A 26,120-nucleotide genomic window follows, 5' to 3' on the forward strand; every position below is an offset into this window, starting at 1 on the left:
ATGATTTTTATTTTCATCTGGACACTTTAATAACAACAACCCTGTAGACTTTTTTTTTGTGGACAGCGTGGATTGCAAAATGCACACACATACACAAGTTATAAATATTCCACAACAGGCACAGTTAGCATTGGGAACCTGCTTTGGTTTGCTGTTCTTCACCTCGTTACCAACTTGAGCAACGTGTTCCAAAACGCTGCCTGACGCATTTTCACCTTCCAATGTTTCTGCTCGTCTCCGCTTTGCATCATTTTCCAAATGCAACAGCTTTGTTTTTAAGGCCTCATTATCACGTTTAATCAAAGAAATCCGTAATTGACATAACTGAGTCTCATTTGACTCGGAAAGAAAATCAAATTCTCACACTGACGATACTTTTTCAGCTCTTTTGTTCTCGGCCTCCATCACAAACCCTTACATACTCATTTTTGTCTTTACAGGGTAAAAGTCGTAACAGATCACAACACGACATTTCATATATCCCCACAATTTAAACATCGAAATATACTAACAACCTCGTTTCACACAGGTGAGTCAGCAATATTGCACAGTGCAAACAAAGTGAGACTATTGAGAGGACGATAATCTACAGCTACTTCTCTTAGCATCCGTCTCTACCCAGTTTTGATTATTTTGCAAGTTCTGTATCAAAATCCATCGATCACAGTAACCAACCAAGGTCATAACAGCACTAATTTCAGAAATTATGAACCCTAAAGACATGAACTCAAAGGTCTGCGATTACGTGACGCTCAGCTGGTGGAGTGGTAGAAAAATTTTAAAGGCATTATGTGACACTTGTTTTGTTTTTTGTTTTTTTTGAGACTTGGGTGTGATAGCTGTTTACTTTAAACTGTCGATGGTATCGTGCGTGTGTCGTTCTGACCTGAGAGCGGCATCTTTGAACAAAATGCTGCAATTTTAATCAACGTACTCAGTAACAAAGCTCTGCTTCAGTGATGGGCTATGTTACAGTAAGAGGAATGAATCTGGTAAAGCCTAGAAGCTGAACATCCACCTCAGCACAGACAAAATATCGAGACCATTTTATCTACTGCAACTGCACTCAAATAGGATTTTCTAATTCCCAAACAAATACCATCCATCCCTCCACATTCTCAATGGCTGTGCTTTCAATAATCCAGGTCTTGAAAGGGTTTCAGAGGGAAGGATCGATGTTTGTTCAGGTCAGCGAACAGCAGTTACCCAGATCCATTCACACAAAGACACTGAACAGAGGGAACTCCGACTGGTCCGGCTGCAGGAGGTCGACCAGGAAGCAGATCGTCCCTGACAGGCCTTCAAACAGGCTGCAGACGCTGGTCACTGAGTGGGAGCCTGTCTTGAACTCCTCGGTGAAGAGGAACTCTGCAAACCTTGTGAGGGCGAGAGAAAAGCAGAGAATACAAAGTGACATTTAAATGAATAGATTACAAATGACGGGGCTGTGGCTGCTGCGCCACGGTGGACGCTGAGGTCACGTCCTCATGGGGTTTGAGGAGAATTTTACATGATGGGGTGTTTGAGTTTAACATTATTCTTCATTACTTCTGCATGTATTTGATGATAAACTGTAGTATTGGACAAAATTCAAATTGCGACCGTATGGTAGATAGATATAAAGATTAGGAATCCCCAAAAGAGGCATTTCCACCACCTTTCTTCCCCAGGAACAAGGGTCTAAATTAAGTTTTGGGGACATGAATTCACCGTCCTAAAAGTCACTGCTCAGGGGATTTGTAGTGCTGGCGATTTCTGATTGGTTGAGCACTTGCAAGGATTCTGTTTCAGCCACTATAAAAAACATAAACATGAGAAAGCATACGGTAGATGGGAGGGCAGTGGACATATACAACAATGGGCAGAAGAAACCACTGAGTAGCTTGAAAAGCCGCTCCCAGGACTTTGGGTTAAGACATTCAGTACAAACTGAAAATGTCAACCTCGTGGCTGTGATAGAGGAAAGTCAGGAGAACACCAAAGTCAGTTCATGCATGAACATTTGAGCAAAACTGAAAAACAATCCATCCTACTGTCTGATGGGATTGATTGATTCAGTGAGATGAGATATTTCAGCCTGGACTAAAATGATGGATCAAGTACCTAAAAGTTTGGTCAAAAATATGTTGGCTAGTCATAAATTTCAACTTGGATTAGGTTTCAATGGAGAAGTCTGAACCTTTGCCCTTAGCATTTCTAAAATCTCAACCCAATCACCAGGATTAACAGAATTTTATGTTGGCCTTGTGCATTTCTGCAAACCAAGAACTGTTTAATGTATACGTGTAATACGTGAATGTTGCACAAATGTTGAAACACAACAGTGGTCTGTCGCTAGGTAGCCATCTTGCGCAGCAGTCACGTCACCACCATCAGCCCGTCCTCCAAACAGAAAAAAGTTAGCTCACATACAGTATACGTCACATGCAGTTGTAGAAATGTTGATGAGATGTTTGAAACATACAAGTTAAACATATCTATGGCTTGCAGAAACATACAATGGCAAATGTTATTTTGGTGACAGAGCTGTTAAAACTGCAGCAATGTAGGACGGAGCAGAAAGGATTTCTTGCCTCTGAGCGCGGTAGATGTATTTTGAGTTGCCTGTGAGCCGATACAGCAGGAGGAAGACGTAAGCGCTACCAGCAACCCCGTGACAAATCCCAGGGCCCTTCTTCAGCAGACCTTTCTGCCACACGAGCTCCCCACTGCGGATGCATGTGTCCAGATACTGGGGCTTCTTATTGATCAGGTAGGCTTTGGCAAACAGATATGCCACACCTGAGTGAGAGGATACAGAATTTAATATCAGAAACAACAACTAAGGTGATGTACAAACACCGTCGCGGTCACACTGAGTGTACCTGGGGCTCCGTGGCACCAGTGCACCAGTTCGTTCTCTCTCTCTATCATGGCGCCCAGCTCTGCGGGCCAGTTGCAGTTCTGCTCCTGGTTCATGAGGAAGTCGACGCTCTGCCACACCAGATCCTTCTCTACCCCGCTGAGCACGTCCTGGTAGCTCAGCAGCATCTGCAGCACTGACGAGAGGCCGTGGGCTGCACCTGACAAGGCGGGGGGAGGGGGAGTGCCAGGGGATCACACATGCACCCACCAGAGCAGGCATACAAGGAAGCACCATGCCAGGCACACAAACAGACACAACCCGAAGCATACGAGCACAAACATTCACAAAGAAAAAAACTGGAGGACTAGTCTTTTCTTTTATTTTTGGTTCATCTAAACTGGAGCCCACTAAACATGCTTGACCATTTTGACAGTAAATGTTTTGTCTTGCAGCAATGAGGAAGTAAACTACATGTAAAATTTGAGCAGGTTATAATTGAGGGTTCCCAGAACAGCTGAGATCCTGTCAGGTACATTAGCAGCTACACAACCACCGTCCCACTGAGGGACCCAAGACCAGCTGGTGCACCACCATGTAAGAATATGGTGACAGTTTCCTTACTGATATATTTTCAATATTTAGCTCATTTTCATCATATAAAGCTTATTTTCCTCACATTTGAGACACAAATTAATCAACAATCTAACATGTAATTGTTAAAAATATATCTATATGTAAAAAAGTTAAATATTAAATCTAAATTTGATTTTATTAGGTTAAGTTTTTACTGTTAAATCTCAATGATCAAACATTGACATTTTTTATACTTATACTTATTTAACTTATACTATTGTTAACATATAAACATATTTTTAACAAATATACATATAAAATATATTTTCTTAGTGTTGACACATGGTTTGGTCAGTGGTAAAACTTAGAACAGTAAGCCTGAGTATTCAAACAACAACATATTCATCTAATCCCTGAGAATGATCCAGTAACCTTCGTGCTCATACCTGCAGAGTAAAGCTGAGAGCAACACACTAACTCTTTGTATTCTTGCAATCTGAGCTCCAGTAAAGATTGGACAATTCTGCAAAATGACAGTTTAGGTTCAAAGTGGGCATTTCTTACGTCCAATCCCAGTGGTTATAAAATTCTCGGCTTCTGTTATTTCTATGAATTGCAACTACTGTAAGGTAATGATTAGGGAGCGCTTGTGTCACATCAAATAAATTAGTGTTCGGTTAAAGCAGCTACAAGTTACTTTTATTCTTTGTTGATTCTGGCGGCCCCTGTGGACTAAAGCAGTATGACAGCCATCTCCTCTTGTGGTGCAGATCTTGATCTTGCCAGCCTGGCGTATTTGTTTTGAATACGAATGAAAACTAAATAGAAAGTAAAAATGTTCTTCTTTGAACAGAGCTGCTTGGCTGAGTCATAGCAACGTGGTCTCTGTTTTATGGCTATCAGTCTATCCTGCACTGGCACTGAACGCTGGGATTGGATGTAAATCGTGAAGTGCAGAATCCTCAAATATGGACAGAATTCATTGAGTCACTGGGCTGAGTCTTCCTACATAATGCTGGATGCATGCTGGGAAAACACGGCTGTTTGAGGCAGGACAGCCAGTGTCTGCAAATTCCCTTTTTATGTGTAGCTTGTTGATGTCAAGTGAACTGAGTAACCTCTCCATAAGCACATCTCTCAGGACAAACAACACATGCGGCACCTTTAACCAGGTGTGTTTACAGATATGTCTCATCTACAAAATGTAATTTATTTCACCCCCTCGTCACTCTTCAAACGTTCTTATTGTTTCCATGCAGAAGTAGCCAGCGAGGCTATGCTTACTATGAACTCTGTGTGGGTGTGAAAGTTACTGAGGATCTCCGACCCTCACGGCACTCTTCGTCCGATGCAGTCAAGAGAAGGAAAGTTAGCTTTTTACACATGTTAGAACACCAGCCCTACACCTACAATCATCTCCAAAGTCTTCTCTGCGTATGGACACTGTATGACAACAGAAATCCTCCTACAGTCAGAGGACAGTGGCTCTGAGAGGGAGATTCAGGCTACAGTCTTAATTTCTACCTATTAACGCGAACTTGATCCGACAAAGTCTACCAGACATTAAAGACTTGAAGGAGGCTCGGGTTCTTACCAAGATACTCTGTTCCATAGTACGAGTACATGAGAGGGAAAGGCTTCCTCTTCCTCCTGGCGTACTGTCGCCCTGACTCAATGATGGCCTGACAAATGGATTTGATTTGGTCCTTGCTCAGAATCTGCAGAGGAAATAGAAGAGTTTGAGATGTAGACATAAGGTAAATGGCTATCCACAGAGTCCATCATTATTATTGTAAGTATACACACACACACACACACACACACACACACACACACACACACACACATATGCTGAATAAAAAAGATGTTCTCAGAGGAAAATTGACTAGATAAAATATAAATATATATATATATATATACACAAGTATTTTGGGTGAGGAAAAAAGGACTTTATTGGGAGCCTTAAAGGTGCACTACGCACTTTTGGGGATGACATTTTCATCAAAGATATAGATTTTAATGGACAGATTTTTTTTATGCCTTAATAAACTAAATAGACAATCTCTCTTTGTTTTCATCACCGAATAAACAAACTGACCTTCAAGGACAACAGTGTTTGTGATAGATAGATAGATAGATAGATAGATAGATAGATAGATAGATAGATAGATAGATAGATAGATAGATCAGTCACACACTTGTATTTGGGTGAATACAGTCTGCCACCCTTCAGGTTCAGGAGCTCACCTCTATGCCCAGCTTCTGTTTGAGGACCAGGGCAGCGCACAGATAGCCGGCCCGGCCCACGAACAGCTCGTCCGAGCCGCACTCCAGGAAGCTGATGGGCGCGCACACCTCCCACAGGTTCCGAAATTTGGTCAGCGGCTTAACGAAGTCAGCCAAGCCCAGGGATTTGTATATCATCGCGGCCACGGCGTAGACGCCCGCCCCGCCGAGCAGGAAGGCGGCTCTCATGTTCTTGTCCGGCTCCGCGTCCACGTACCTGACCGACACGTCGATGATCTGCTTGGCCGTCTTCAGGTACACGTCCCGCTGCTCGGAGAACAGCGGACACTCGCTGACGTGGTACAGCATGTAAGCCACCCCGGCCGGGCCATCGTACAGCCCTCCGTCGCAGTCGCTGATGTCGACGGGGAGCTTTTTCAGGACTTTGTCGACGGTGGCGACGACGGCGGGCAAGATGTGCTGCACGCCCTGACCCGGGAGCAAGGCACCTTTGTAGTCGGAGAAGCGGTTTGCAAAGCAGCGGGTGTTTTCCATCACCGGATGACCAGGGAGAGCACAGAGAGCAGGCCTCGGCGGTAACTCAGCGGGGTTTGATGCTCAAGGTATCCGAGGATGAGAGAGAGAGAGAGGAAACACACTGATTGCTCGTCCAGTCAGATCGGCTCTCAGCTGATTGGACGTCAGCAGTGATGGTTCAGCCTCACGTCGGCAGACAGGACCTGCCTACAGAGACCTGCACACAGTCACCTGATGGAGGATCATCCTCACGGTTACAGCTCACAGGCCACCACAACATGAGAGGTAGAGTGAAAACAAAAAGTGTTAGCAGAAAGACATGTTTAATGGAAAGTGCTCACTAAACAGTCAGTACTAATGCACTCACATGTCACCTGCCTGGAATAACACCTGGGAAACTTCATCATCCAAACCCAGTGTTGACAAATCATACCTGAGTACAAGTAAAGATATGATGTTATAATATTAGGTTGCTTTGATAAAAGTGAAAGTCACTCATAAGGTTAGTAGCCCAATTGAGTAAAAGTCTTCAAGTGTCTGATATTTGAAGTATAAAAAGTCGTTTTCAGTCGAAACAAGTATTGGAAGTACAAGTAACACTAGGTTATACATACATTTAGCCTCCATGTATGATTATGGGATGTTTTTTTCTGATTATTGGAATCTGTTTGTTTTCTTTAAATGTTATTGCCAGTGAAATTATTTCTAGATATTTAATTTTAGCTCTTTTGCCGTATGCGATCTGTAATACAGCAACCCCGCAAATAATGTTATCCAGTAAATTTTGTGAAGTAGCCAAAAGTACAGTTTTGTCTCCAAAAGGTAGTTTGGTCAAAGTATAAAACAGAAAAAATAATAATACTCAATACAGAAAGAATCGCCACAAATAAAAGGAGCTCATTATGACCCATATTGAAATTTGTTGTGTGTTGAACTGTTTTTAGTGCAATGTTGGTATATAGTCCTGTATTCCTGCACTATAGGACTTCTATTGGCATTTTTTTTCTTCTCAGCCCATCATAAGTCAAGATATATTGTTAAGTACAATTGTAAACAAATGACTTTAACGTACATCTAAAGCTCATGTTCGCTCTTGCAAACTTCTATTTCACAGATTAAGAGATTGGTCTCTTTTCATTTATAGGCCTTTAAAGGTTGCTCAGTGCACCTTTAACACATTAAAGTTTGAGAAAATGTACTCTGTACTGAACCCAGGCTGCTCCAGAACAACCCCAAGTTCACTGACTGGAGTCTGCAGGTTTGTGGTAATTGAATTATTTAAAAATAGTGTGGGAATATGCACCTTACAGTGCCTTATTCATAGACATATTAACTTGGCTCTTTTCTTTGTTTTTATCTAGTCTAACCACATTCATCATTTTGTGTAGGTGTTTGGTGCAGATAAATGTGGCTTTTAATCAAGTAATTATGCATCAAACCTGGAAATATAGAGAGGAGAGTGGGAGGACCAGGAGCTTAATGGGGTCTCTTTTTTCCCCCAGGGCCCCAAGTAGGTTAACATGTCAGCTATTTAAATGTTGTGGGTTTAACAAATACAGTTAAATAGATCAATAAATAAACAGCTCATCCAACAGTAATTCAACAGTAATGCCTCTTCAGAATTAAATGGAATACAAAGAATAAGCCTCAGTCAACTCGCCCAGTATGTTGGCTATAGCTGTAAGCTAACAGTGGAAAAACTCATCGATTTAGATAAACAGTGACAAATCAGCTGAAGACAAGGCAAGGTGCTGTTCGCTGGAGCTGAAGTCGAAGAAGTAGGCTCCACGCTGATAATGCTCCAACAGAGCGTTTGAGGAGCAGCCTACTTAAAAGATCCCTGTCAGTGTTTGTCTCCACACAGATGGAGGTCAGACTGAACTGGGACAGCACTGGTTGCTACTGGCAACAGATGGTTCAACTGAAACCAACTTTTGGTGGCAGAACTGTAAAATTCCTACAGACGTCAACAATTGTCATCATCAGATCTGCCCGTTAACCTCGTGCTGAAAGTCGTTCCGCCAAAACAACTAGTTAACTCTCGAGGAAATCAGTTGCCATCATGGATAAAGGACAGATCATTCAGTTCAGTATCTTCACCACCAGGTGGTGATGGACGCTCACAGGCTCAGCCGGCTGCTGTCCATGGTGCTGAAAGCAGCTGCTGTTCACTGGAGATGTATATTTGCTATGGGGAACATGGACTCATGAGCTAGTATAAAGTTAGCATATAAGAAGTATAAAGTTAAAGTAGTTGTGCTTTACTTAAGTATATCCCTGATAAAATGTTGGACTTGTAGCACCACTTCTTTTGTCTGACAGCTGTAGTTACTTTGCAGATGAAGATTTTGCAAGTGTGCTTTAAACATACAACACAAGAGGCATGTGACTTCTTACAAAACAGGGTGTTAGCAGCAGATACACCAAAAAGAACTGACCCTTCCAAACCTCTCATATTAGATCACTGTTCAAGGTGCACTGAGGTCAAATTATCCAAGATGTAATTTTGAAAAGAAGAATTAGTCAAACTTTATGCAACGAAACATTTCTCTTCCACTGTCATCATCTTACAAACCCTCAGACTGATCTTGTGGCTCTGCGGAGGTGTTTGACCCCTCGGCTGGGATCCAGCTGACTGTATGAAGAGGTTAGACTTTAATGATGCAACTGTGTTAACAAGCTAACAACATCATAAATAATCATGCGCAGAGTAATAGCTGCTTACTGTAAGTGTCCACTTGGCCTCTCCCTGGTGACATTGTGTTTTTTTTTTCTTTTCTGGCTCCAAACCTATGAACCACCAGACTCAAACTGTGTGGTGTTTTATAAATGTATTCTTGTTTTTTTATCGATGCTTCTTTGCCTGATTGGTTCTCAGTTTTTAGCTGACTGTATCAATGATTTATTTTTGTTTTGAAAGGTGATGTATAGGCTAAATAAAGCTGTCTGTGAGAGATTCTGTATTAAACAATAATAGTACTCAAATGTACGCCTGACAGAGATCTTCGCTCGCCAACTGACTGATATTTAACTGGATTTTCTGTAAGACTTTCTACTTTTACTCCTCTGCATTCACCCAAAGGTATTTTTGAGGTTTTACAACCAAAACACAAATAGTAACAGAATAAAACAGGCCTCAGTGTGGTCCAAATAGCAGGAGCTCCAGCTCTGAGAATGAGCCACTGTAAATAAAGCATTTTGGTGTTGCAGATGAATCCAAGCTGACAAATAATACTGTCTGAATATATACGGACTGGGGAATGAGAATATTTGTTTGGCACAGATTCAGAGTAAAATTAAACACAGAAAACGTACCATTCCCAGTAAAATTGTGACTTGTATCACAACCACAATATCTGTAAAAATAATTGAATATGATTTCTTTTTAATTAGCCAAAATTAGTAAATCCTGATCCAGCGGTGTCTATCTAACCACCAAACACATGAAAGATCCTGACTTTTCCCAGGAAACAGTTGTCACTCGTGTCATGTTTATGTTTTAAATTCATCTTTATTCATGTGTTTACATCAATTGTCTAGATAAGTTTATTTCTGTTTGCACACCCACTCGCTTTGAATTGCTCCTCGAGGAACAACAGTATCTCGGCTTGAACTGAACTGAATAATAGCTTTATCTGACTGCCTGCCAGTTCCGAGATGAACCGAGTGGTTATCTGAGTTGAGATGGTGCGAAAAAGAAGCTTTGGATCCCATTTTAATTTCGTTTCTTTTTTTTTCCTTTTTCTTTTTTTTTCTTGCCTCGCGCACAAAGAGATAGATAAAAGAAGATGAATGCCACAGAGATAATGTATAAGCAAAGGTCACCCCAGAGCTCAGAACTAATTAAATTTTTTTTCCAAAAACTCAAATGAAGTGAGGGGGCAAAAAAAAAAAAAAGAAAGAAAAAGAAGAAAATTGAAGGAAGACTTTTCTGTGTATTTATTCTGAAATGAAAGACACAGAGGGCCGGGGATGATGGAGAGCAGCAGAGAGACGACAGGGAGGTCGGGGACACATAAAGGGAGAGTGGAAGTGGATGCAGTCATTTTCGGAGCTCTGAATAACATGATTTGTTTCCCTGTGGTCCATCTAGTTATTACTTGAAGAGGCAGGCAGGGAACTTGGGATCAGCTTTTGTTGTGAGTTTCCTGTTTGCGAGCTCAGATAAAAGCCTGGTCCAAGTCCAAGCTGCCATTTTACTTTGATGGCCTCTTTTCTCTCTCTCTCTCTCTCTCTCTGTCAGTCTCATACAAATGACAAATTATACACATTTGGGTTGGTAAAATGCTTTGGAGATCTCCGCATCTGTTTTTCTGCTTTGAAAAACACATTTAACGATTTTGACGCTTCTCAAATGTGGACGACAGAGGAGGGTGGAAAATTAAGATGGTTCAAGTCATGCTTGATGAAGCCTGTGTCTTATCTGCCGGCTCGATGTGAGGAAAACTTCATTTGCATTTAAATTAGAAGATGATTTGCCCAGTTGCCTCCATCTGATGAACCGGCGCATGATAGCCATGCCATTTGTCTGCTTGCGAGATGTGGACTGAAGACATTCTGGATGTAAAGGTGTGAAAGGTCTGACCTCCACCTCTGCACTTCATTCTCTTTCATGAAAAGTGACAGAGGCAGCTTTCACCCCTCACCTGTTGGCAGCCTATAAGTTGCCGTAGGCTCTGCTGTTGATTGACACTGTTGTGACAAGAGTGCAGTTCACTGTTGTCATGAAAGAAGCAGAAAGCCTCTGTTCTGATGAGCTTTCTGCAGTAATTACAGCCGGACTGAGAGTGTCAAAGCCAGAGAGGCTGTAAGGGCTGATTGATTATATGTCCTGTCACAGTCTAACAGTCACAGAACATTAAAGGCCGACAACACTAGACGCTGTCCGCGAAACTTTACTGAGATCTGCGACAAAACTCCGTAGAGATAGTAAGGTGCACTGATTGTTTCCCTTTGGCTGCTGTGCCAAATTGAATTTCTCCCACAGGGGGGATCAATATAGGAACAACTCATGTAATCTTAATAGGGAGCCAGTGTGAACGCAGATGGTTGCTTTACTCTAAATTCACTGTATTGTGCAATCTGCAATTATTTTAGAATTATACACCGAAGTAGCTTGTCTGTAGCCAGTTTAAGTACAATTCTGAGGTTCCACCTGCTGAATACACAGAGGTATGAAGGCAACACGCGCAAATCTTCAGGACACAGGTGAGCGCTCTCGTTCCACCTATTTACTCTGGCCATGTCAACCAACATGCAAATGTTTTTTGTCGGACTTCATCACAGAGGAAAATGGAGGACATGTCAAGTGCTCGTCTTGAATTCAAGAGGCTTGGATGAGAGGACTGGAGGGGAGTTACTTTTACTCTGTGTGGGAGTGTCCTCGCAGAGTCATTAAGGACACATGTGAACTCATGAGTTTCAGAGGTGTCAGGACAACTTCTGAGTCGTCGACACAACCGCCCTTCATGTGGGTGAAGTCAGCGCTGCAGTGCTGTCGGTGGGTGGTAAGATGTTGTCGTCCATGTCAAACTGTCCTTGAACAGAGGAGGCGGCCTACAGCACGACTTATCACCCACCTACAATGCCGCACTGAGTTCTCTGACAGCTCAACAAACATTGACACCTGGGCTCACCTAGCCCTAGCAACCCACATGAAGGCCATGAGCTTTGGTTCTGCACCACAATATAACACACCGTGAAAGTTTATCCTCTCAAATATTAACTATTGTCAAGTATTTGTACTTTACTTTATCCCCGCCACAGTCTGCTCACCCTGCTGCCATCTGGGCTGAAGGTGAGGTTCGCCCAGGGCATCGTGCAGGCTGGGACCGACTGCATCACAAATATTGACACTGTGAATCGGGCATGATCTAAAGTGATGTGCATGTGTACCAATGCATTCTTAATAGCCTTTTAATACACTGGGGAGGGGGGCAGTGTCGTTTTGGAAAAAGAAATTAGGAAAGAAGGAAAATACGGTCCCCGGAACACTGTTTGGAGCTAGAAAGGTGGCAGGGTCCGCCACATCCAAACAGTAAAACAGCATCAGGCTGTGTTGTCCTTTGAGGTCAGTTCCAGTTTATTCAATCACGTAAACAAAGAGAGAGTTGCAAATAGTGTGTATTTAGTTTGTTTAGGCATAAAAAAAAAAAACCTCTTCTCATTAAAATGTCTTCCCCCAAACTACATAGTGCACCTTTAATCCCAGTAAGATTGAGATTTTAACAGTCGTGTTCTTATTTTGTTTTTAATTACAATCATAGTTTCGCCTCCGCTCCTTATTTGAATAGTGAGCAGCTGGAGAGCCACAGGAAACGTAAGGGAGAGAGAGGTCTTGGCTGCATGTGGTCTTCGGTGCGTAAAATGACGCACGCACACAACCACAGGGCACTGAGTGAGGCACAAGGAGACACGGACCCCTCTGTTGCACACCTCTCCACGTAGGCTGCTATGTCTCTGGAGGACCCAGTCATCACAGACCCAGAGGACAGCAGTGGGAACCTGCTTCTGAACGTTTCCAGCGGAGAGCAGCACAGGTACAACATCTGGCTCCCTGGCGTCGGGATCGCTGCGGTGTACGGAGTCATCATCCTCGTGGGTCTGGTGGGGAATGTGACCCTGATGAAGACGTGTCTGTCGGTGAAGTCCATGCGGACGGTGCCCAACTTGTTCCTGTCCAGTCTGGCTCTGGGGGACGTGCTGCTGCTGCTGACCTGCGCCCCGGTGGACGCCAGCCGCTACCTGGTGGACGAGTGGCTGTTCGGCCGCGTCGGCTGCAAGCTGATCCCGTTCATCCAGCTCACCTCCGTGGGAGTGTCCGTGTTCACGCTCACCGCTCTGTCCGCTGACCGGTAACTCTCACACACGCTTTTACAACTGTTAGCAACACCTCCGTGAAGCCTGAAGCATTTTTAGACTAAACACAGCTGCACACAGTGTGAAACTGTTGCTCCAGTCCTCCGCTGGTGAGACAGGATGCTGTGAGGACTCATGTTTTTTTTTTTTAATTTGTTGCTGATGCACTGCTGCAGCCAATAGATATATTTTTTAGAAGTTTGGCCTTATTTACCCCCAAAAACCCAGAAAAGGCACCCCAAAAAAAGAAAGAAAGAAAGAAAGAGTAATGTTTGCTGCACATTTAGATTACATAACTGAGGGAATCAATGACTGTTGGTGAATTCAACTGATAACAAAAAAAAAAAACCTCGATGTAGAAAGAAAGAAATGTGAATGTACAAATAAATGCTTGATTTTAGAAGATTCCAACTAAAACAGGTCAAACCATCTGCCAGTGGAGTAAGACAATTTAAGAATTCTTAAAATAAGTTGGTTCGGTCCAGAACTAAGTCAGCTCTGATAAATGTTCAAAAGGGCTGGAATAAATAGAAAATGCTTGCTTTTAGATCAAAGTTGATACGACGCATTAAAGGGGCTCTGTGCAGTTTTGGAGAAGAAATTCAAACCCAGAATTTGAATATTTACAATATTAATGAGACAGTGATACAAAACCTAAGTATTCTTTTCTATAATATGAATAAACAAGCTGTTGTCAGCGGAAAATGAGGTCCAAGAACACTGTTTGAAGATAGATAGGTGGCAGGGTCCGCCACATATAATAAACAAAGTAGTAGTTCTTAAAGTCAGTTTGTTTATTCTGTTTATTCAGTCATGGAAACAAAGAGAGTTAGTTTATTTAGTTTGTTTTGGCAGAAAAAAAACAGTCAGTAAAGATAGGTTTCTCTTCTGATTAAAATGTATTTTCCAAAATTACATAGTGCACCTTTAATAAAAATGTTAAAACAGACTCAATATGAGTCCAATTATCTGGGATTTGAACCCAAAGCCTTTTTGAGGAGAAGAAGAAAATCATTGACCAGTGTTTGAAATTAACTGCTTTTGTCCTGAAATGCTCGTGCTCGCGGATCGAAGCTCAGCACGTCCCTTATATCAAAAATAAATCAAGTAAAGACGGAACTCCTTCTCGAAGACAAGGTGAGTGACATTTACTTGGATTAAATCAGATGATCTTCCCTTTCAAAGCACTAGATAATCCATTTATCTTTAGAAGATAGAGCAAATAGATATCTGGGAGATTAATACACCTGGTTAGATCTTCATTTTGCAGACTTGCTGCTGTCTCAGAATTGTGTCTGTTTCAACCACAATTAGGAGCTCCCAGACTGGAGGTGTTTTACAGCAATTTATAAGGAATTATTAGGATGTTACAGACCTGTAAAACAAAGCACACAGTCTAATGCTTTTTCAAAGGATGCTCCGTGCATGGTCATTTTTTATTTTGCAATTTTAGAAAGTGAAGTAAAGTAAAGTCCTCCTCAGCTTCTTCAGCTGTTTAGGGGAACGCTGCAACACTGTTTCGCTGTGAACCTCCAAGAAATCAGCACGACTGAATTTTCAGTTTTGGGTGAACCGTTCCTTTAAGTCAGGCTGATCCAACACAGTGTTTTACAAGATGATTAACAGAGCAGAAAGGCAGAAAATGCAAAAAGCAAATTACGAGACTCTTTCCTCCAATCTGGAGGATCAGAGGATGATTTCACCTGTGAAAACGTTCATGTAATGCAAGGAAACAAATCTCTCTTTAATTATACTTATGCAACCGGCGAAGAGGGATTGTAACTCTAATCCTTCCATTCCAGGTGTCACAAGCCAAAAAGGTCAGACACAACACCAGGGGATGATTTGACTGAAGTGCAGAAGTGCAGTGATTAAACACGTTCTGGGGCTGATCTGGTACAGGATAATATCTGGCCTACGACTAGATAAGGAAGAATTCAGACTTTTTTTTTTTTTTCACTGGAGAAAAGATGTCTGAAAATGTGTCTGGAGCTGCTCTGACCTTTGTAAATGTCTTAATTTTCAGGAGCTAAAGAACATTTAATACCAGTTCTGATAAATGAACCATCTCTGTTATTTGCAGTTATCTTATTCAGCGGGAGAGCTAATATTATCTTCTGTGGCTGTTTAGCCTCATCTAATTCAGAGGCTAATTAAAAAATTTTTTTTCTGCTGTGTAATCTGCACTGAAATAGGCTCTCAAAGCTCATCTTCCCCCTCAGTCAGAGGTGGCGAGGTGACGTTATGACACTGAATAACACGTTTCTGCAGTTGTTACGGATTTAGGGGAAGAGCCTGATATGAGGTTGTTCCTCTGGCTGCTGCCTCTCCACGTACACCTGAAGCGATGCTCCACAGATGTCTCCTGTCTGTCCAGGTACAGAGCCATCGTCAGGCCTCTGGACAGGTCCAGTGCCAAAGTCAGCGTGTGCGTCCGAGCGGGGGCCATCTGGCTGCTCTCTGTGACCCTGGCCGTCCCCGAGGCCGTCTTCTCCGACCTGCACACCTTCACCACCAGCTTCGGCAACGAGACCTTTGTCACCTGCGCCCCTTACCCTCACGCCGGGGAGCTGCACCCCAAAATCCACTCCACCGCCTTCTTCCTCATCTTCTACATCGTCCCCCTCTTCATCATATCCATCTACTACTGCTTCATCGCTCGCAGCCTGGTCAGGAGCTCCGTGGACATCCCGGCTGAAGGACACCTGCACCTCCAGAGACAGGTCTTCTGCTCTCTTTATCTCTCGTTTACACACCGATGTTGATATGGATGCCTTTTATGTAAAAGGAAACATTTCACAGAACCATCAAGTTTGACATTTCAGGGGAGAAAGTCGCTTCCTTGTGGTGAGTTAATTGAAAAAAGATCAATATCTGCAGCGTGGATATGAAGTTAGGGTCAGCAGCTCGTTTTTTTAAGGTAACACAATCATTTAACAACTGAAAGTACTGAGGATAATCTTAAATTGCAGCCATAGAAAAAGTAGTCTCACCTCAAGGTCTATTAAGCAGCTGCTTTGGAGCTTTTGATCGTAGCACTTTTTTTTTTTTTTTTCCCAACCTGAGCACTTTGTATCGGTTTAAAAGTTAAGGTGGGAGCTGGTGTGAACTGTGTGATATGATCAAAAGCTCCAGGACAGCTACTAAATGGACCTCAAGGTGAGACCGCTGCTGTTTATGAGGCTGCAATTCAAGATTATTTTCAGTATAATCGGGTGTGAGTTGGTGGATTTTAGTTATCTTTGGACCTGGCTGCTGACTCTGGCTTCAGTACCAAACACTGATCCTCTCGACCAACTTGTCGCAGAAAACAAACAATAATGCTTCATGAGATTATGCTGATGTATTTCACGATACAGTCTACTGGACTGCATCTCTGAAAATGATTCAAATTAAACATGAAAAACAATGTGTGGGGGTGAAGTGGACAAACCTGCTAAATACAGACACATCCGACCAGTAACGACAGTCGCAAACAGACAACGCTTTATTTTAAAGGGACAGTTCAACCACAAATCCAAAATATATATGTTTCCTCTTACCTGCAGCGCTATGTATCCATCTAGATTGTTTGGGGGTGAGTTACTGAGTTTTTGAAATATCCATAAGCACCTACTATCACACTTGATAGTCACCTGATTAATCACATTAATCTGACATCAACTCATTATTCAATAGAAAAATTTACAGCAGAGCCTAAATTAACAAAGTGTGACAGTTTATCTTGCCGATGACGCAGCACATCTTTTATCACCTTAGTTTAGCTCGGTAGAATGATCACATTGGCTGCTTAGCTCTACAAGCACAAAGCACGGCAGGGGCTGATGGGACTGTAATTTGTTTTGGTCGTGGGGACAAAACGCGGGACAAATTGAAATATTGGCTTGTTGATAGAGCGAAAAAGGGAAAGAAAATCACAAAAAGTAATTTGGATTTATTTGCAGGGGGTGTGATTGTGCTAAGTCTTAAAGCAGTTCATTCGATAGCTGATGAGAAATTTCACTGACTAAGTCCAAAGTGCTGGTGGTGCTGGAGTCATTAGGATTCATCCTCTGGGAACGACAGATGTGTCCAAAATGTTGCCATAATTCATCCTGTAGCTGTTCACATATTATGTTGATGATGATAAAGATAATAGATTAAAAACCTCCACATATAATACCCTACATGTCACACGCATGCTGCATGTTGCACATAGCAGTCCTGTTTGTCTGTAGAAACTGATGCCTCCTCTCTCGACTCTCCTGTCAGATCAAGTCCAGGAAGCGTCTGGCCAAAACGGTGCTGGTGTTCGTGGGCCTGTTTGCCGTCTGCTGGCTGCCCAGTCACGTCATCTACCTGTACCGCTCCTACCACTATGACCGGGTGGACACCTCGCTGGGCCACTTCATCGCCAGCGTGTGTGCTCGCATTCTGGCCTTCGCCAACTCCTGTGTGAACCCTTTCGCCCTCTACCTGATGAGCAGAAGCTTCAGCAAACACTTCAGGAAGCAGCTCCTGTGCTGCTCTTCTCCAGGACGACTGGACAGTCAGAGCAGCGGGAGCACAAATATAACCACCGTCTGAAGGCGTGTGTGTTTTCAGACACTCCTTATCAACTCTCTTGTTTTAACACACACGTGTTCTTCCGTTCTCCCGGTGACTGTTCTCTTTTCTCCCTCTTCGTGCCACTGTCAAGGACAGCCACTCGGCTTTGTTGCACATTGTGTATTGACAATAAAGGCATTCATTCATTCCTTCATTCATTCCCATAGTAACAGGGTATTGGTTATGCAAATACTATGACTTGTGCAATTTACAAAGTGTAAATGTGTTGTTCTGTATCATATTCACCATGTATAGTGTTGACAACATGTTGATGTTTATGTACAGTTAAACAGTATTTGAGATGTGTGACGCCCTCTGGTCGTCGTTTTTATGAGAACGTTTTGCGCTTGTGAACTTTTAGGTGTTGATAGTCAAAGTGAATAAAAACATGAAACTTTGAGCTGAATTGATTTGTGTCACAGAGGAGGAGAGCAGCGTGAAAGACTCTGACCATTTCCTGTACACTGTGCGGAGCAACACCACTGAATGGAGGCAGAAACGTAATTATGTTCTTGGGATTATTATTTTCATCATGGGGAACTGCTCTTTGTGTGTGAGATGGACCATCAGAGTAAACCCTCTGTGAACAAAAGTAGGGCAAACACAGTGGCCATTTTGTTTTCTAAATGGTAATATTGTGGTGTGGGTTCAGCAGGCAACATCTGTGTCTGGGCACGAGCAACATGAAATCCATCAACACACACACACACACACACACACACACACACACACACACACACACACACACACACACACACACACACACACACACACACACACACACACACACACACACACACACACACACTCTCTCTCTCTCAGAGCCTCGGCTCAAGGCTGCTGCTTTTCTCTGCTGTTTGGAAAAAGAAACGTCAAGTTGTATCAGTTCAAACAACACTTTCCGGGTCTCCGCAGAGGTGACCTTTGTGGGTGGCATTTTAATGTGGGTATCTAATTCCCCTAAAGCTACGACTTAGTTCATCCCGCCGGTCCACTGATTCTTTTGTCTTACTGCGGTTTTCTCCCATGTATTTTGTGTTTGTTTGTTGTTTTTTTTATGTGCCTTGTCCGTTAATCCATGACTATACCCTGTGTGCCTTGATAACGAGACTGAAGCTGGGCTCATTCATTTTTTAAATCATTATTTTTGGACCTTGTATTGCTTTTTTCGACGGGACTGCCAAGAGATGACAGGAACTGGGATGAAAGAGGTGACATGCATCAAGGGGCTACAGGGCGGGAGTGATCGCTCTACCACCAACTGGCCTACTGGGACACCCCGAAGCTGGCCATATGCCTTGTTTTTCTTTAAAAGTACGTTAAATTAAAAGACCCGTTCCGACATGTGGCTATCTTGCCGACTGCCAGCGTTGGGTCCCTGAGGAAATGTAATTGTTTGGCTCTACCACAGATGTGGATGACTGAAAGCAGGAAAGAGGATCCGGTGGATTTCATTGTAGCAAGTGCAGTGGACGGGCATTTCTGTTAGAGGTGCACTATGTAGTTTTGGGAAAGAAATTTTAATCAGACGAGAAGGACGTCCATTGACAGTTTTTTAATGTCAAAACAAACTGAATAAACCAACTCTATGACCTTAAAGGACAGCACACTTTTATGCTGTTTGACTTTGTTAACATCTGGTGGACCCTGCCACCCTTCTAGCTTCAAACTGTGTTATTTTCCAACAAGAACAGCTTGTTTATTCAGTTATTGAAAGCATCATTTTTTTCATAGTTTTTATAATCACCTCATTAATATTGTTTGGATTTCTTCTTCAAAACTACATGGTGTCCTTTGCTTAGCTTAGAAGATAATAACAAATTGAGAAGAAACCCCTCTGCATGTTCTGAAACATCAGCATATGGACTTGACTGCAAATGAGTCTTCATTGAAGTTCACAAATCACAATACAAATATTAAAGGCTTACAACAGGCTTATTTAAAAAAGACACAAATTAGCAACCAGACAGAGAGAAGTAGGAATAAATCAAGGCTGTATAGTAAAACAGTGCTCGCTGACAGTCCTGGTGGCACTACTCAGCAACAAGGCAGTTCAGTTTGTTGTGTGTATAAATCACCAAAAACACTTGGAATGCAAAATGAAATGCTGCCATTATTGTGAAATACTTTTTACAAAATGTGAAGACAGATATTTACATTTCCATGAACATTTTTGTGAGATCCTGCAGAACAACATGGTCATCTTAAACGAGTACAACACAGTGTTTTGTATAATATGTATAATTAGGAAAACTCATGCAGCTGAACCAGAGACAGACTTTTCCAGATTTAAAGAACTGATGTGACTCATGTGACATCACTGGAGGCCGTTTATCAGCCGTCATATTGCCGCAGAGGGCTTTACACAATTTTTCTTCAGACGTTTATCAGGAGGTTTCCTTTAGAAACCATGTTGGAATAGTGAAAAATCCACAGACGTTACCTGGAAAGCACTGGAAAGCATAAAAATGCAAAACCTCATTGCATTCACTGCCACATGTATGCAACTTTAAACGTGTGCAGCCAAAGTATCAAAGTTGAGTCATGTGCAAATAGAAAAGTATTGTAATCAACCCAACTGGCTGATACAAAGGAGTCCCATTCGTTGAATGTGGATGGTTTTTTTCACTTGTCAAGGCACAAATGTGAAGGACTGCAAAAGCAGCTGCGCACAGAGGCACGGCGCCTCATTGGTAGAGGAGGAAGTCCGTGATACTGTGAGGGAGGAAGAGGCTGGAGGCTCTGTGGAGGCGACTCCTTCCCAGACTTCGACGGACACAGAAGCGACAGAGCTGAGACAGAGAGCAGGGACCTGGGCAGGCAGGGGTGGAGATAATGGATGGAGTTTTAATGCCTTCCTTTGGGTTTGTGTAACATGCAACATGTGAATCAGGTTGTCTATAATATACCTCTTTTCTGCAGTGCAGTCCTCACAGCGCTGTTTGGTGGCGACAGATCCAGAGGACTCTGTCCCTCTGCGTTCCTACAGCACCCATCAGCTCCGAAGTCCAGCAGCAGATCCACCACGTTGGCTCCTCCACCCAGAACAGCAGCATGTAGAGGACTGTCCTGCCCACACCCTCTCTGAACATCTGCTCCTACATGTGTAAGAAACAAAAACACACAAAAGGTTGAACATCTGACTGAGGGCAGCCAAATCATTATTTAGATGTTGAACAAGAGTGTTTCTTATAATAATAGTACTTCAATATTAACTGTGTTAAGTAAGGAGTCTCCCTGGGCTCTGTTCTTGGCCCTTTGCGCTTTTCTTTATATATTTCACCTCTTGGCCAGATAACTCAGAGTTATGGAATACATTCCCACGGATGTCTGAAAACGTCCTGCTCTTATAATTTGGATAAAACTGTGATGTTGGTCATTGGCCCCGCTCGACAGAGACGCCTCTTTGATCAGATGAGGAGAGCTCTTAACAAATTGTATCATTTCTTCAAGTTCAGCTGTCAAAACTCTTGGTGACATCCTACCCTCTCTTTCAATCAACACATCAAAGGAATTACCAAGATTGCTTCTTACCATCTGCACCACCAGCATGGCTAAAATTAGGTTCTTCCTGTCGACCGGTGACGCAGAAATCCTGATTGATCTCTCTCTCCTGGCTCACATATTGACAGATCTGAACCGTCATACCCCTGGCTCCGCCTGATCATTGCTCTCCTCGGTTTTACTATCTGTATTTCTGTACAAATCAGTGCCTTTTCATTTCTGATGTTTTCCTTTTTTCTTAATTCTCTTGCCATCTTCCAGGTCACCATGGTAGAGAGGAGGTCCTGTGGCTCAGGCACTACTTGGCGATGCCTCTGCCTGCTCAGTCGTCCTCCTTCACATATATAATATAATTTGTATCAGATATTCTGCCAATGCAAATTGAAAAATGTGATTCTGCTGTTCTGTTTTGTACATGCGACATCTACTGCTCGTCTGTCAGCATCTGGGAGTGGGATCCTGCTCTGTGGCTCTCCCTGAGGTTTCTTCCATCTCCCCCTCTGTTAAAAAGGTTTGTTTTCTCAACATGGCAAGATTTCCTCACTGGAATCGAGGGTCTATGGACAGAGGATGCCGTGACGCAATGTGATTGGGATTTTGGGCTATATAAATAAAATGCTTTTAATTTGAACACCAAAACCATCCCCGCACCCTCACAGACTGTTCTTTCCAGCACTCTGCAAATTGGTGATTAACCAGAGAGTAGATAAAGCCACTCAGAACAGAGCTATGAATCATTTTGAATTATGTGCAGCTGTGTGTTTCCATGGAAAATAATGGCGACGGTAAGACAGGTAGAGGACTGAGAGCAGCTAAAAATCACTGTAAGGACCAAGAGTAAACAAAGGCAGTAATCGGCAGCCCCATTCACACTGCCACTAGCACACGGGGATCCTGCGCTAATTCTCTGCCTCCTCCTATGTGTTAAAGTTTCAGGTGTGGCGAGGAGTGAAATTTCACTCCGGCACTGATCCGCCTCTGAAGGTAGTATCAGGGCTGTATTACTGGCGAACCGATCCAGCGTGAATGGATAGGCTGGTGGCAATTGGACGGTCTGATATCCACACAGGTCTTTCACTAAACTTAATAAAGAGAAATTTCCCACAAAGCAACTCTACATGACCAAGCAAAAGCAGCATGGTAGCTGTAACTGTCTTTGGCAACTTACATGAGGAAAAATAATACCACAGCTGTACGTGGAGAAGGGTCTGTCCACCTGCCCGTCCTACCGACTCTTCGTCACATTTCTGCCTGAATTCTGCTATACTGCTAAATGTGATTGTTGTGGCTAGTGATTACTTTCTTGAAGACATTCATCAAGCCACATCCTTTGAAAATTCCAAACTGAGACCTTTGCAAAGAAATTTGCAGTTCAGCAGCATTAAATAACTTGAGCAAACGTCGCCATGTAACAGTACACTCCTCTCACATATGGCCAGTAGAACCTTGGTGACATGATTTGGTCGAGCGTGTTTGTTTTTTCAATACGTGGAACATGCAATGAAACAGGAATTAGAAGTAACTGAAAATGGGGGAGGATAATGTGTTTCCTGATGAGCAGGGTTCTCGTTGCTGATGGGGTATCCACTTTTTTGAAGTATCTGGCTTCATGCCCTGCGCTGCCTTTGTTGTGTCACAAGTTCTCTAGAATACTGTCTTCGACTTGTTTAAAAACTTTTTTGAGTGTCTTGAAAGGCGATCCAGAAACAAAATGCATCATTGTTGTCAGAAACCAGGAGTGAGACTAACAAAACGCTCTTAAACTCAGGAAAGAAGTTGAGGGTCTTGGATGTTCAACTTTTTCACTTCCTGTTGGATGTGTACAGTGCAGTTTGCAGGCGACAGTACCTGAGTGTAGCAGCAGCCCTACAGAGGCTGCAGCCCGGGCCATGCAGGCGGAGTACAGCGGCGTCCCCACCACTGGCAGCTCCATGTCGATGTGTGCTCCGTACGACAGCAGCAGCTCCAGACACTCTCTGTGGCCTGAAAACGGCACAGCATGTGAGCCTGTGCACTTACTGACAATGCCTTTAAACTCATCCGTACATGTTTGCATGCACACACCTTTCTTAGCGGCCTCGTGGATGGGTGACGCCAGCTGGTAGGAGGTGTGGAGGGAGGCGCCGTGCTGCAGCAGGAGCCTGACACAGGCAGCACTCCCGCTGCTGCAGGAGTTGAAGAGAGGTGTGGCGCCATCTGTTGATACTGCCTCCACCTGTGGGGGGGGTATGACAGGAATAATCATGTGGTGTGAAGGACAAAAGAGCTGCATTTTAATAACAATGTTACAATGTAAATGCAATCCTACAACACTGTGAAGCTCCAGAAATGTTTTGTGGACTACAAAACTTCTCCCGAATTCAGCACGAGGGTGAATGGATACTGACTGAATTTTCAGTTTTGGGTGAACTGTTCCTTTAATAGAGAGAACAAGTGCCAGTAGATTAGCACAGAAGTGATACTTGACAAGTGCAGGTATCAAAACAGCTGCTTCAACCGGATCCAAGTCTACATTACTGAAGTTAGGCTGCTTTATCTTTTCATTAACAGGGACAACTCACAACCACATATGACTTTAACACACATACACCAACATTTGATGTATTAGAAGTGTGTGATGCACACAGATGGTAGAAAATGTTGTTGTCTTGTCTCTCCAAGAAACTTTCAATGTAGCAGTGTGACAATTAAATATTGTCGGATTCAAGGTGGAAAGTAAAAATAGCCGCAGAAGTGTTTTTTTTTTCTTCTGGCTTCTTTGTCAGAACTGGCATCACCAACAAGGCGGCTGCAAACACATCAGTGGGAGACTTAGATGTGTTATGCTACTAGTCGCTAATGAGCTGTTAGCCTTGTGCATAAATAACTTCACACCAAGAGATTTCTTTTGTTTTTTCAACCTCCAAGTTTCAAGACAAGTGATATCACTGCAGCTCTTTCTGAGCCACAAAGGACAAATTCTTACACATGTGCACTGGAACTCAAACAGACTTCAATATGTACAATGTAAAATCAAGTTTCCACATAAGTCTCTCTAAATAAAATAAAATGGATCATGTGATGTTCAGACATTAAATGGCCTTAAGGCTCCACCAGTTTTACACATTAAAGTGTGATTACAGGTCTCAGGGAGTACTACTGCATATGTGAAAAAAGTGGTATGACACCTTTGGTGCTCGAGATGAAGTGGCAAATAATCTCATAAATTGTCTCCAGTGATGTCACTCAATGGACAAGCTGCATTGTGGGTAATGTAGGCGCCAGGATTTGAGCAGGAATGAGAATGTGTGGAATAAAAAAAGGTGATGTCTGGTATTGCTGTCTCGATCTAGATCCTTTGTTTTTAGCCTGTCCATGAGTCCAGCAGCGTTATAGCAGTGTGATGCGGACCAGTGGACTGTTTTTCTAAACCTGGCACCCTAAAGTAACCTGCTGTATTTCAAATTCAGTGCTCTTACATTTGCACCGGCATCCAGCAGGAGCTTGGCACAAGCGTAATGGCCTCCGAGGCAAGCTTCATGTAGAGGAGAGATTCTGTCCAGGCTGAGTGTGTCTACATGGAAGCCCTGCAGGGAAGATCAGAGGAGAATTCTGTCAGACACAACAATGTGTGTGCATTGTGTGTACTTATACTCATGAAGACGGTCTGTGTTAGCTTCACCTGAGCGATGAGTCTCCTCAGGTGCAGCAGTCTGCCCTGGTAGGCGGCTTCATGGAGAGGAGTTCTGTCCGACCAGGAGTCTTGGGGCACAGAGAGTAAGATCAGGACTCCACTTTCAGAAAACACACAGCCGATGTGCTCAAGGCCAATTGATCCTGCTCTCTGTCTATTGTAATGTTAAGATGGCCTCATTTGAATATATCTTTATCTTGTTTTTCAGGGTCACCCCAACCCTGAGCACCAAACGACCTGACACTCTGGCTCTTGTTGGTCTACAGCAGTACACAGTCCTCATATGCAGCAGTGGATTTGTTGCTTCATGCAAAGACTTATAGAAAAGTCGGTACAACAAATACATTGTTTGACTTTGACCTTCCCTCATAAAGGCAATTAAAAAAAAAATAGATGAATGTGTCAAAGAGACAAAGAAAATAACTCACCAGCCATCAGCGAGTTGCATGCCAGCCCCCCGTAGATGTACAAGGGCCTCTGCCAAGGTTGCGAGCACAGGGAAACCTCTGTTTGAACGGCAGCCATGATGAACGTGAAATAACTGCAGGCTCCTCGGCGACTGTCCAGGACTCGAGCTCACCCCGTCGGATTCACAAACTTCAAGTCGGCCCCTCACTTATCTGGGTCCTTGGCCACCTCCCCCACACTGCCACCTCCCGCCCACCCTCGTCCAGGACCATGGATTGAGTCTACAGTATGTATGTGGTCGTTACAATGGGCCTGTGCTGATGATACACCTTGAACAAAGCGCTTGTGCATGAAAACACAACACAGGTTTGAGATAAGTTTCACACTGTGGATATCTGGGCAATGAGGTATTGCATTTCATCTCGTCTAATCTTTGAAGTGGGAACTATCTTCTGTCACAGCAGCATATTTTCAGATAGAGGGACAGAAGAAGTTACAATAAAATGTGGTTGAACTGATATTCAGCTGCAGGATCTAGGTGTAGCGTTACATATAATAAGATACACCAAACCACACATATTTTTTTCCAAAATGTACCCAGAAGAGCTGCTTTTTGTATCTGTATTTGCACTATTAGCTCACTCTGTGTGAACCTCCAACCACGACTCTATGCAAATCCCCATTGTTTGCCCTGAAAAGCCACGTCGTCCCATCCCTATCACCTCCTGTTTCACAGCTACTCTCTGTTTTGTCTGGCGCTCCACATTCTTCAGAGCTGTTTTGCTAATTCAACTGTAAGAAAGTCGTCGTCTGACATCCTTCTAAGCGCGCTGCCTCGTATAATGGCCACAAGAAGAAAAAATGTTGAGAACGCTGTAGATGGTGTAAATTAAATGACATAAAAACACG

General features: G+C 43.1%; 3 protein-coding genes across 3 annotated transcripts; 1 reads left to right on the forward strand and 2 right to left on the reverse strand.

Moving 5' to 3' along the window:
- Positions 1 to 4: 4 nt before the first annotated feature.
- Positions 5 to 6,341, reverse strand: LOC119026467 (lanC-like protein 3). Its single transcript, XM_037110897.1, has 5 exons — positions 5,666 to 6,341; positions 5,013 to 5,136; positions 2,865 to 3,062; positions 2,574 to 2,781; positions 5 to 1,376 (listed from the first exon to the last, which is right to left on the reverse strand). Exons 1-5 carry the CDS (start codon positions 6,197 to 6,199, stop codon positions 1,217 to 1,219), a joined length of 1,224 nt encoding a protein of 407 aa, XP_036966792.1. The 5' UTR covers positions 6,200 to 6,341; the 3' UTR covers positions 5 to 1,216.
- Positions 6,342 to 6,351: 10 nt separating this feature from the next.
- On the forward strand, positions 6,352 to 17,949 carry LOC119026468 (gastrin-releasing peptide receptor-like). The gene is made up of 4 exons (XM_037110899.1): positions 6,352 to 6,466; positions 12,475 to 13,035; positions 15,417 to 15,762; positions 17,291 to 17,949. Exons 2-4 carry the CDS (start codon positions 12,635 to 12,637, stop codon positions 17,603 to 17,605), a joined length of 1,062 nt encoding a protein of 353 aa, XP_036966794.1. The 5' UTR covers positions 6,352 to 6,466; positions 12,475 to 12,634; the 3' UTR covers positions 17,606 to 17,949.
- Positions 17,950 to 19,341: 1,392 nt separating this feature from the next.
- On the reverse strand, positions 19,342 to 25,372 carry asb11 (ankyrin repeat and SOCS box containing 11). The gene is made up of 7 exons (XM_037110366.1): positions 25,232 to 25,372; positions 24,792 to 24,871; positions 24,589 to 24,696; positions 23,195 to 23,345; positions 22,979 to 23,113; positions 20,536 to 20,724; positions 19,342 to 20,438 (listed from the first exon to the last, which is right to left on the reverse strand). The coding sequence occupies exons 1-7, from the start codon at positions 25,326 to 25,328 to the stop codon at positions 20,314 to 20,316; spliced, it is 885 nt and encodes a 294-aa protein (XP_036966261.1). The 5' UTR covers positions 25,329 to 25,372; the 3' UTR covers positions 19,342 to 20,313.
- Positions 25,373 to 26,120: the final 748 nt, after the last annotated feature.

This window comes from Acanthopagrus latus, chromosome 9 (genome assembly GCF_904848185.1).
Source record: "Acanthopagrus latus isolate v.2019 chromosome 9, fAcaLat1.1, whole genome shotgun sequence".
Taxonomy (NCBI): domain Eukaryota; kingdom Metazoa; phylum Chordata; class Actinopteri; order Spariformes; family Sparidae; genus Acanthopagrus; species Acanthopagrus latus.